This window comes from Callorhinus ursinus, unplaced genomic scaffold (assembly GCF_003265705.2).
Source record: "Callorhinus ursinus isolate GAN/ISIS: 27379988/994484 unplaced genomic scaffold, GSC_fseal_2.0 scaffold18, whole genome shotgun sequence".
NCBI lineage: Eukaryota > Metazoa > Chordata > Mammalia > Carnivora > Otariidae > Callorhinus > Callorhinus ursinus.
In genome coordinates, this window is record NW_027397080.1 from 36,077,420 (window position 1) to 36,088,706 (window position 11,287).

Below are 11,287 nucleotides of genomic sequence, written 5' to 3' on the forward strand. Positions count from 1 at the left end.
GGGGAGGGGGAGCTGGAGGGGGAAGGGAGGGGGAGGGGAGGGGGAGGGGAGGAGGAGCTGGAGAGGGAAGGGAAGGGAGGGGTAGGGGGAGCTGGAGGGGGAGGGGAGGGGGGAGGGGGAGGGCTGATAAGCCTGGGCTGTGGTTTGCGCAGATGGGCCAGTGCCCTCCTTTGCCCTCGACGCGGCCAAGTCTTCTGGGAAGCAGCTCCCCTGCAGGGCTGTGCTGGACACTCGATGGTCACTCTGCCAGCTATGGCCTCTGGGAATAAGCATCCTCTAGCCTCCTGTCCCCACGGCCTCAAGACGCTGCAGACCCCTGGGCAGGTTGTGCGGCTGGAGGCAGAAGGCAGGGCCACCTGATTCACAGAGTCTGATTCATGCAAAGTCACCATCATGCTCCCCTTGAGGTGGCTTGGGGGGGCCCATCAGGAGGGGCACCATGGGGCCAGCTGGGCAGTTGCCTGGCTGCCACCTTGACCACAGCACAGCATGCCCATGGCTGACCTTGGCCACGGGAGCTGGCTGCCCGGTCTCTGCAGTGACCGCAGCTTCTCTCACTGCCGGCTCCGGTTCCCTCTGAGTGGGTTGACTTGCTCTGCTTTGGTGCCATGGAAAATCCGGACCCCCTTATTCAGATCTCCAGTGACCAACAACCCCCATCACCCTGCTGCAGCCTTGTCACCCCACGTCTCTGGTGGCAGCAGAGATGAGAAGGGGCTGAGTGGTATTTGTGGGGACTCAGCAGCCTCCCTTCGCCCATCACCACGTCCAGGAAGACAGCATTGTGGCACCCTGGCCACGGGACCAAGAGACCAAGGTGGGGTGTGGCTCCTCGAGCTCCAGGTCTTTGCACTTCCACCCCTCCCACCGATGCCCAGGGACGTGACCACATGGCTCGCCTGTGAGACACAGCTCCAAACCCCTCTGTCCTGAGCCCAGGGAGCCCACAGCTGGAGGACAACTCTCTAGTCAGCGAGGTTGTGGCCACAGCTCAGCCTCAGAGACGGAGAACACAGCCAGCAGCTGAAGGCTTTGTTTTATTTCATGCTGGGACCCAAGGCCTATGGATGCCATTCTCCACCATGTCACCATGAAGGTAGCACCGCCCACGCCCAGCCTCCCATGACCTGGTCCCAAGCCCACAGAGCACATGCCTAGAATCAGGATTGTTTTCTGAATTGAATGCAGAGTTCCTCACGGCCCCTGAGCCTGTTTGGCTCAGCCTCGGGTCAGGCTGGTTCTGCCGCCCAGGAGGAGCCAGGCCGGGGGTCTGCAGGAGAGGTGCACGGGAGAACCCCAGGGTGGTCTTCCACGTGATGGTGGGGACAGAGCCTGGGGTACTTAGGGAGGCCAACGTTTTCCTCTTGCTTTATGCGGCCCGTTGTCAGGCCCCCTTCGAAACAGGCAGAGCAGGCACATCAACCCAAGAGCCTCCCTCCCAGGGGCTGGGGGCTCCAGGACAGGCGAAGCCCCACCTCCAGCCTCACATGGTGTAGGCCGCCCAGTAGAGGACATTGACGGCCACAAAGGCCGCAGGGAACACCACGCGGGCGTAGATGTCGATGGTGTCTGCGTCAATGGGCTTGAAAAGCGCACGGAGGCCACCTTGGCCCCCCGCGCGGGCCTCCCCCTGCTTCCTGGCCTCTCCCGTCTCCATGTCCACACACCTATAGGAGCCCATGAGGTTCCCAGGCCTGCGGCAGTGCCGGCGGGACACGGCCAGCTCCTGGGTGGCACCAGCGGCCGACAGGGAGAAGAGCACAATGGCGTTCTTCACATCCATCTGCACGGTGTGGGGAGAGTAGGAGACATGGCTGAGCCGAGGGCAGGCTCCCGCCACCTCAGGACCCCCAACCTGGGCCCGTGTCCAGCAGCAGGGCGGGCCAGAGTCTGGACCTGCTCTCGTGCACCGGGGGCTGCAGATGACCTCCCCAGAGCAGTGGGCAGAGGGTCCTGAGTGGGTCCCAGGAAGAGTGACCCCAGCACTGCTGCCCCTCTGTGCTGGGGGTGGGGCTTGGGGGCACCAGGAGGTGGTAGGAGAGGCTGTCCTTGATCCTGAACACCAGAGGGCCAGCAGGCTCAGCCTCACCTCTGCTTTCTGCTCCTTGACCTTGACCTTGGCCTTTTGCTTCTTCCGGTAGTCAGCATTGAAGTGGGCAAAGGCATACTCCACCAAGGCGGCAAACACAAAGACGTAGCAAATCCAGAAGTACACATCCAGCGCCTTGATGGCTGAGGCCCGTGGGAGGGAAGAGCGGGCGCTGACCATCAGCGTGGTCATGGTCAGCACCGTGGTAATACCTGCTGGGAAGGGGCGGTGACATTGCTGGTGCCCCTGTCATCTCCCTGCACCCCTACCCCTGGCCCAGGGGCAGGTCAGGCTCCTCTGGCCTGGCCTGGCCCGGCTGGCCACTGACCCAGGACAGCTGGGAGCAAGGGGCTGGGAGGCAAGGCCTGAGCTTGTGGCTAGCAGGGTTGGGGTCCTATTTCTGGGCTCCCGCACTTCTGCCACCTCCCTCCGAGGAACGGTCAGGGCCCCGTACCTAGAGACACCCTGGCCGGCACTGCTGCCTGGCTGATCCAGAAGGAGACCCAGGACATGGCGACCAGCAGGATGGAGGGCATGTAGGACTGGATGATGTAGACGCCCCGGTTCCTCCGCAGGTGGAAATGCAGGCTGAGCCGAGGGAACTGACCGGCTGCCGGGGAAACGCTCCCAGTTGGGACCTGACCCCCACACACGGCGGCACTCGGGCGAAGTGGGAGGCTTGGCAGGCACTGGGGGCCACTGCGAACCCCAGAACCCTGCCTTCGTCACCTCCCGCACACAGCCTGATAGGCCAGGGGTCTCCCCTGCCCTGAGTCTTGTCCTGGGAGAAAGGCTGGCTCTCTGCAGGGCCACCCAGAGGAAGGAGAGGAGACAGGTTCCGGTGCTGCACTGGCCCAGGGGACCCTCCCCGCCGTGTGGCCGGCTCACCTCTCCCGGCCCTCCTCGGTGCACAGTCAAGCTAAAGGAAAGAGCCAGTGGGGCTCACTGGTACCAGTGACCGCACAGTACGAGCTGGGAAGGGGCAGGAGTGGGCAGGAGACAAGGCAGCCCCAGGAGGTGTGGCCCCTGACGCCCTCGCCCCTCATGTTCCCCAAACCCCAAGCACTGCTAGCCTCCAGGAAGCAGCAAAGGACAGCAATAAGGCAGAGAAAGCCTGACCCACGTCCACACTGTGGCGTCCTGAGTCCCCGGGTCGGGTGCAGCCTGTGCCCATCCGTGGCTTTCCAGCTGCCTCCTCAGGGGGTCCTCAGAGTCGACTAACAGCTTAGTTAAAAGTGCCAGAAAATCACAAGCCAGGCCCATAGGAAGAGGCCGCAAGAAGCCGCGTTACCGGATTTGAAGTTCATCAGCTCTGTGGCGAAATGGTAGCTGGTGATGGTGAACTGAGCCAGCTGCAGCTTGTTCAGCCCGTGGATCTGCTCCTGGTTCTCAGACCAGTAGTAAACGATGTCCTCAGATGAGTAGCCATCTGCAGGAGAGCCCCAGGTGGGCAGCGGAGCCTGGTGTCCCCCAGCCCCTGGAAGCCCCCAGCAGGAGCACCCCGTCCACACGGGGAGCCTGACACAGCAGAGACAGGGGACACCCCGGGAAGGCCCAGCCAGGAGCAAGAAGGCCTGCGGCCATGCCCAGCACCCCAGGCAGGAGGACAGGGCCGGAAGAGCTGCACAAAGGGCAGGTCACCATCTGCAGGGGACCCACAGGGGCTGTCAGGCCGGCCGAACGACACAACTACGTGCCTCATCTGGGCTCCACACCCGTCTGTCCCTGGCAAGGCACTGACCCCTGGGAAGAGGGCGGGGCTGGCCAGGCCTCTGACTGCACGGGGCCTGTCCCAGTTGCCTCCTGGTCCCCAAGCCAGGCCAGCTGCAAAGCTCCCCGACAGTGTGAGTCCCCTGTGCTCCCCCAGCAGAGCCACCGGAGATGCAAGCACCGCCTGCCCCGAGCGGAGCCCCACCCTGTCCCGGCCCCCGGGAGGGCACTCACAACTCTCCAGGTGCAGCATACACTCCTGCTCGTCCATGGGGTACTTGGCCAGGTCCATGTCGCAGGCCACCGTGGAGGTGATTCTGCCCAGACAACATGCTGGTGAGGTCTCCAGGAGTGAGGCCGGCGCCCGAGATGCTGTGGTCCTCCTGCCCCCACAGGCACAGACGCCCCAGCCCCCCACCCAGAGGGCCACCTCCAGCGAGGGTGGCCCAGCGGCCTCTCAGGCTCTGTCGGCAAGGTGCTGGCATCGGGGGGAGAACGGAAAGCTGCGGTCCGTGGACAGATACTTGTGGGTCTTCAGGAATCACAGCCGGGCTTCGTTCACTTTCTTCATCCTTCAAAGTGCTTGACTGTGTGGCTACGTTGGGGGCTTAGAAGGGAAGTGCCGGCTGAGCACCTGACCTGCACTAAAGGACAGCCTCTGGGCATCCCCACTGACCGGGCCGTGTGGGAGAGAGCCCGGGCCGCCAAACGTTCTGACTTTCCAGAAGAATGTAGATTCTTACATAAATCTCTCGGTTTTTAAAGTGTTGGCAGCTAATGCTGTTTTCAAAAGGCACACGTCAGAAGCTCGTGTTCAAACAAATGCATGTACGTGTATGTTCACAGCAGCACAACCCACGACGGCCGGCACGTGGCAGCCGCCCAGAGCTCGTGAGTGCGTGAGGGGGCGCCAGGCCATGGAATGCTGCTCAGCCACAGAAGGGACAAAATCCTGACAAACGTCACAACAGGGGTAACCCCAGAAACACCGCTAGAGGAAGGAAGGCAGACACAAAAGGACACAAAATGTGCAGAACGGGCAGGAAGCAAGTGGGGGCACGCGGGGGGAGGGGTGAGTGAGAGCTCATGGGCCCGGGGTCCCCTTTTCGGGGAATGAGCCGTTCTGGAATCAGATAGAGGTGATGTTTGCACAACACTGCAAATCTACTAAATGCCACTGAATCATTCGCGTTGAAATGGTGAATTTTATGTTATGTGAATTTCACCCCCGCATAAAAACAGGAAGGCACCGCGTCGGCCAAAAAGCTGCACCTGCGGGCTTCCGGCGGCCACCTCCGCAGCGGCCGTGTGTGAAGCGGTGCTGGAGGCCGGAGGCTGCCAACAGCCCACCAGCTCCCAGCAGAGCCTCCTGGCGGGGCCGGTCCCGGGCTCACCGGATGCTGTACAGGATCACCCCGTCGGGCTGTAGCCGGATCAGCTTGTTCTCCACAGTCACGTCATGGAACCAGGCGGACTTGGCGTTCACAATGAAGGTGTCCGGGAGCCACAGCTTGTCCACGAAGCGGCTGTCCAGGCCCAGAGTCTCGTTGGTGTGGTTGTAGGCCAGCCTGCTGTCCCTCCAGCTCTGGTGCAGGAACACGGTCATGGTGTACTCCTGCAGAGGCCGGAAGGGCCCCTGGCCGTCAGCCCTGCTCCTATCCTGGGGGCCCAGGGCAGGGGTGCAGCAGAGGCTGGCCAGCACCTACCATGTTCACCTCCGAGATGTGGTCGATGCTGGCTACCTCGATGGCGAGGGCCACGTTCACAGGAGGCCCTGCAAGGGAGGCGCTGAGGCCAGGCTCTCCACCCAGTGAAAACCCAGCCAGGCAGGACACGGCTTAGCCAGGGTTTTTCAGGGAGGACCGTGTTGGTGAGCGTCTGCAATGAGATGCTGAGATCCATCTTCCTAGCTGTCTCCCTGAGGGGACTAGCTGTCGAAGCCTGACTCACCCCTTGGGGACTGCAGATGTACCCCTCAGGGGAGCCATCCCAGAGCCAGCGAGGCTCACACACCCAGCTGGATGCAGGAGTCTACCCGTGCCCCCACCGGCCGCCCTCACCTCCAATGCCAGGCCGGAAGTTGCGAGCATAGCCCTCCATCAAGCCATCCAGGTTGGGAAGCCAGGATATCTCCAGGTTGGAGCCGACATAGTCCCCGATATCGTTCATTGCTCTGGAAACAAAGGCCCACTGGTCACAGTCTGGGTGCCAGGGATGGAGCCTAGGTCCCCTGCTGGGCCTGAGCCACTGTGAGAGCCCCTCCAGGCTGGACCTGGCCAGTCCCAGTAACTCCTGCCAAAACCAGGGAGCCCCAGGGAGGAGCAGGGCCCAAGACTCTTCCATCTCACCCACCAGCCTCTCTGCTCAGCTACCTCCTGCCCACCTGGCCTTGAGCGAGCCTGCTGGGTCAGGCAGAGTGCCCAACCCTGGAGACTCTCGATGAATAACCTCGGAGGACCCTGACGAGGGCACACGGCCTCCCTTTCAGCCTCTGAGGGTAAAGTGTTCTGCAGGAGGTGACTTGAGAGAAGAGATGTGTGACCAGGAAGCTGAGGGCCGGGGAGAAGGGGGGATGGGTGAAGTCCCAAACCTGACCCAGGGCAAGGTGAAGGGCCCATGGGGACACTGTAGCCGACCTCCTGCTCTCTGTCCCTTTCAGAGCAGTGGGGGCCCGTGCCAAGGGTCGCAAGCGGGTCCCACTGGCAGCCCGTGCTGTGGTCGTGTTTGTCTGCGGCAGGGCCGCATTGTATGGGTATGGCTGGTACACACCAGACTGCCAAAGGCTACCCACCCCTGCTTGTGCTTACCTGTCCTGGGGCAAACAGCGTCGCCCAAAGTTCATGTCCACCCAGAACCTCAGAAATTGGGCTGTAATTAGTTAAGATGATATCGTGCTTGATTAGGGTGGCCCTAAACCCAATGAGTGGTGTCCTTATAAGAAGAGAAAGCAGACACACAGGGAGAAGGCCGTGTTACAACAGAGGCAGAGATCGGAGAGATGCAGCCACAAGGCAAGGGATGCCACAGACCCTGGCAGCGCCTGAAGCTGCAGAGAAGCACAGGAACGGATCCTCCCTCAGAACCCTCCAGAAGGAGTCGGCCCTGTCCTCAGACTTGATCTCGGGCTTCTGGCCTCCAGAGCTGGGAAAGAATAAATGTCTATGGTCTTAAGCCCCCCAGTTTGTGGTCACTTGTTAGAGCAGCCCCAGGAAATGCACACACCCCGCCCCCCGGCCAGAGGGCAGGCCCGTCCCCAGTCGGGCAGGAAGGGAGGAGGGCATTCAGGAGGGCGTTCAAGAACAGCACCGTTGTGTTAGTCTGTAATAACGCTGAACACCGGGAGAGCCTGCCTGGGACAACCCCTCTTCTGTTTCATATACCGACCCTTTGAAGAAGGTCGAATTTGAACCAAGGGCTCCTTAGCGAAGGAAACTCACAAACCCTGACCTATCCCAAAGGACCGCCTTGGTCCCTCCAGGCAATGACCTGGTCCAGGGCGGGGGTAGGGTAGGTGATTTGGTAACGAAGTATAAGAAGGACTTGAATGAAGTCCTGGCCCCAAGTAAAGCCCAGTTAAAAACACAAATGGAGGTCACCCTGAAGGTCGGATGGAAAGGAACTGGAATTAGGTTTTATTTTTGGACTGGCCCAGCTGCCATCTTGCTGCTAGCCTGCCAGGAACAAGGCTGTCAGGAGACACCATCCAAGCCTGGCCTCAGGGTGGTGGCCCAGGCAGGCGCACTTTTCCTCGGCTGGGTCCCATGCGCACTCACAGGCATGAAGGCAAGACGGTGGGGAAGCCCCTGGGCGTGAAGCTCACCTTGAACTGGAAGGATGCCAGTGGACTTCTCAGCCTTTGTCAACCCTAAGGGGGTGCGGAGGGGACAGGCTCCTGGCCCCATCTCACTTCTCACCTAGGACAGGGGCTGCTTGTTTTTCCAGCTGTGAAGAGATGTCAAGGGCCATCCAAGGAGGATGCCCTGCATGCCAGCCTGGGTTGTAGAGGGCCTTGCTTTCCTCCCATGGTTCAGGTAGGCAGCTAGAGGGGTGGACGGGGTCCACATTCCATGTGGGGGTTGCTCAGCATGGGGTAAGCTTATGGGGACTCTGACCAGCACCTTGGGAGAGAGGTTCTGCTTCATCTGATGGCCTTGGACCCAACGATGGCCTAAGGTGGGGGCTCCTGTTGTGTAGACAAACAGAGAAGCTCAGAGACACACGCCCAGACTCCTGGGATGAAGCACGCACCATGAAAACACTTGCGGCTTGCACCTAGCTGTCAGGAACCATCAGGCCTCCCTCCCTCGACTGACCCCTTGAGAAACAAGCCCACCCTGTCACTTGTCTGTGTCCCTGGAGACAGAAAGAAAAGGGGGGTGTCGCTGAGCAAGGCGGCGAGGCCCTCTTCCCTCCGAGGATCCTCCCACCGTGCACACACAAGCCCACGGTCCCTGACAGCTGCACTGGCACCTCAGTTACGAGGGGAAGGGGAACACGGCGACAGTCGCACAGTGAGCTGACAAGGCGGGAGCTACAGACAGAGCTTCCCCAGGGAGGTGCAGGTGCCAGCAACCCAGAGGGGGCCAGCCAAGGGGGCTGCGGCCGGCAAGCTCAGGCACCTGCTGCACGAGTGGGTCTCCGGGCTCGGGGTAGGCACAGCTTTGGCCCCACCCGCCGATGCAGCACAGCACTTTCCTTCTTCTCCCGCCAACACCTTCCCACCAGCAAGCCCAGGATCTGACCTGAGCAGCAGCGGCCAGAGCCAGCACCTCCCGTCCTCCCACGCCACTCCAGGGGTGAGGACCAGGACCAAGGGAAGGGAGGGTGCTGTACCCCTGGCTTCTGGCGTGGAGGGAAACAGAAGCTGGTAGGAGAGGAGGCCCCAGGCTGACAGCACGGCGCTGTCTGAAGGTCGCCCACCAAGGCCCACAAAGCCCAGAGGCTTTCCTCCCGGCTGGGGCCACAGCCTGCCGGCCTCCCTGCACAGGCAAACAGACACATCCATTACCCAAACCCCAAGCCAGATGTGGGTCAGAGTGCAGAATGTTTCCGCTTTTAGAAAGGCGATATAATGCACATATGGACTTGGGGTGCGGGGGGGTGTCTGGAGAATTTCCCAGCAGAAAAGTTTAAGTAGGGCCCAAAAGTAGGGTGAATGAGACTCATGTAAGAGCAGAACAGGCTTTGCCACCAAATGAGCTTTGGTGTCAAACTTGGGCTAAGACTTTGGGTTTCAGAGCAGCTGGGATTTCAGAGTCACAGCTACGTGGCTGTGCTGGGCCCACAGCCGATCCCAGGCCTCTAGCACACACGTCCATGGCCACGCCTCAGCGCTTTGCCCTTCCCGTTACCTTGAAGCAAGAAGAGGGAAAGGGGCCGTGGAGCTCGATAAAAGAACAAAGCGCTCCCGAGCACAGGGGTGGCACAGCGCTGCTTGTGGTCTTGGGCACAATGGCCACACTGTGGCCAGACCCAGAGCTTCCTGGTTCTGCCCCCCAACCACCAACAACGAAAGTCTGACCACATCTCCCCTACCTCCCTGATATGTGCTGCCTGAGTGCCTACAGACCAAACACAGGCTGATGTTCAACATTTTCCAGTTTCCAAGGATCCAGAAGCCTGGAACGCTGGGGGAGGGGGCTGTCCTTCTGGTTTTCTGCAGCCCTTGTACCAAGAGGATCTTCAAAAAGGCCCCTCACATCTCCCGTGGAAGGTGGCTAGGATAAGTGCATGGGATGCCGGGCTACCTGGAGCCCATTTCCAGTCCCCAGAGAAGAGCCAAGCCAGCAGGGACCCTACTGGTCCCGGAAGCCAAAGGGAGGAAGCCACAGCCCAGGGGGACCCTTTTCTTAACCTCTTCCTTCCTCCCCTCCCCCAACAGTTAGAAATCCTGAGTTGTCGTTGCTGTCCCCCACCCCCTCACCTCCTCACCTCCCACCCCACCTCGCCCCCCACCCCCCACCAGAGGCAGCGGGCTCCTTCCCACCTGCATACTCTGGAGTTCAGTGGATTCCATTTGAAACGGCCCCTGAAAGGAGAGTCCACAGCGTCCTGGGCCCCAACTTTCGGACGACCACACACAACCCTTATCTTGTCCACCCCAGCCCTGCTAGCTGCGGCGGAAGCTCGTCTGTGTAGCTCTGCTCCCATGGGAAAAGGAGCAGCCTCCTCCCCCGTGTCCTCAGGATCGCTCCTTCCTGCCTGCCTGCCGCTCGTGCCGCGCTGAGCGCTCAGCCCGCGCCTGGAAGGGCACCAGCCAGCCAGGGACCGGCCAAGTGCCTCTGGGGCCGAGGACCCCAGCGAACCCGGGGAACCCGGGGAACCCGGGAGAATTGGGAGCGTCTCCCACGCCCTCGTCCAGCCGAGCGGCGCCGGTTCAGCACCGGGACGGCGGACAGCACCCGGGGGCGGCCGCAGCTGGGGTGGCCGCGGCCCGCGCCGCAAGGGCAGCAGCGCGGTGAGTCCGGAGAGAAGCGCCCGCGGGGGAGACGGGGGGGGGGGGGGGGCCCCAGGGGGAAGGGGGGGGGGGACGGGGGGGGTGAAGACGGGAGTCGGCGGGAGAGATGAGGGGGTTGGGGTAAACAGGGGGTGGGGGTGGGGATGAAGACCGAGGGTACTCCCCACCGAGGGCGACCCTGGGAGCACGCGGACGCCGGCTCGCTTACCTGGTGCCGCGGTGCTGCTGCGCGCAGAGAAGCAGGAGCGGGGGCAGCAGCCCGGCCAGCGCGTCCATGGCCTCGGCGCTCGGCGCTGGACGGGGGGCGGCGCCGGGGTCCCGCCGGACGCGGGCGCTCGAGAAGTTGCTTCTCTGGCGGCCGCGGTAGCGGCACAGGCTGGGCGGGAGCGGGAGGGCGCGCAGCGCGGGCGCGAGGGCGGACGGAGCGCGGAACCCGGAGCCCGCCCCGCCCCGAACCGGGCCGCCCCCCAGCCGCCCCGCCCGTCCGCCCCCACCTGCAGCCGAGCCCCGCCGCACTCCGGAGCCGCGCGGATTCCTCCCCGCCCCTGAACCACGCAGCAGCGCCCCGCCTCCAGCTCCCGCCCCGCCTAGCCGCGCCCCCCCTCCGGGGGGTCCGTCTCTCCCCTACCGCAGCACTGCTGCCTGGGAGGCGACCCAGGCCTGGACGCCGCCTCCCGCTGCCCCGCCGGGCGTCTGCAGACCGACGGGCGCCGCGGCCTCCTCCCCGGGGCTGTTTGTGGGGGTCACAGGTCCCGGGAACCTGGTTTAGGCAGTTGAGGAGCGCGGCGCGGGGAGGGGGCTAGCGTTCACCCGCTCCTGGGAGAGACCCCCCCCCACCACCACCACCAGCAGCTCCTTCCAAACCCCTCGCACCTACGGGAGAGCAGAGCCAGAGCCTGAGCGATCACGGGACAGAGCAGCTCTGCCCATCCTCGAAAGGCCGGCCTGGGAGAGAGGAGGGAGGTGGGCCATGGCGCTGCTCCACCGGCCGAGGTCCTGGTCACGGGATGCAGTGACTTCTCCGTCTGGCC

At 62.8% G+C, this 11,287-nt stretch overlaps 1 protein-coding gene across 9 annotated transcripts; it reads right to left on the reverse strand.

The window, feature by feature from the left end:
- Nucleotides 1-1,023: 1,023 nt before the first annotated feature.
- GABRD (gamma-aminobutyric acid type A receptor subunit delta) lies at nt 1,024-10,731 on the reverse strand. Of its 9 annotated transcripts, none has more exons than XM_073903638.1 (12): nt 10,465-10,730; nt 7,620-7,664; nt 6,829-6,940; nt 6,183-6,348; nt 5,860-5,972; nt 5,506-5,573; nt 5,194-5,414; nt 4,034-4,116; nt 3,381-3,518; nt 2,544-2,699; nt 2,090-2,304; nt 1,024-1,783 (listed from the first exon to the last, which is right to left on the reverse strand). In XM_073903638.1, the coding sequence occupies exons 5-12, from the start codon at nt 5,966-5,968 to the stop codon at nt 1,484-1,486; spliced, it is 1,290 nt and encodes a 429-aa protein (XP_073759739.1). In that variant the 5' UTR covers nt 5,969-5,972; nt 6,183-6,348; nt 6,829-6,940; nt 7,620-7,664; nt 10,465-10,730; the 3' UTR covers nt 1,024-1,483. The 9 variants fall into 9 exon arrangements, with proteins under 9 accessions (XP_073759739.1, XP_073759738.1, XP_073759736.1 ...); XM_073903637.1 differs by having other exon boundaries at nt 6,607-6,940; XM_073903635.1 differs by lacking the exon at nt 6,183-6,348 and having other exon boundaries at nt 6,607-6,940; nt 10,465-10,731.
- Nucleotides 10,732-11,287: the final 556 nt, after the last annotated feature.

Excerpts from the sequence above, each read along its gene's own strand:
- GABRD (XM_073903632.1), bottom strand. The coding sequence starts at position 9,949 with ATGGGAGCAGAGCTACACAGACGAGCTTCCGCCGCAGCTAGCAGGGCT. Across the intron at positions 5,415-5,505 it reads ACATCTCGGAGGTGAACATG|GAGTACACCATGACCGTGTT; the intron begins GTAGGTGCTGGC and ends CGGCCTCTGCAG. Across the intron at positions 4,117-5,193 it reads GTGATCCTGTACAGCATCCG|AATCACCTCCACGGTGGCCT; the intron begins GTGAGCCCGGGA and ends TTGTCTGGGCAG.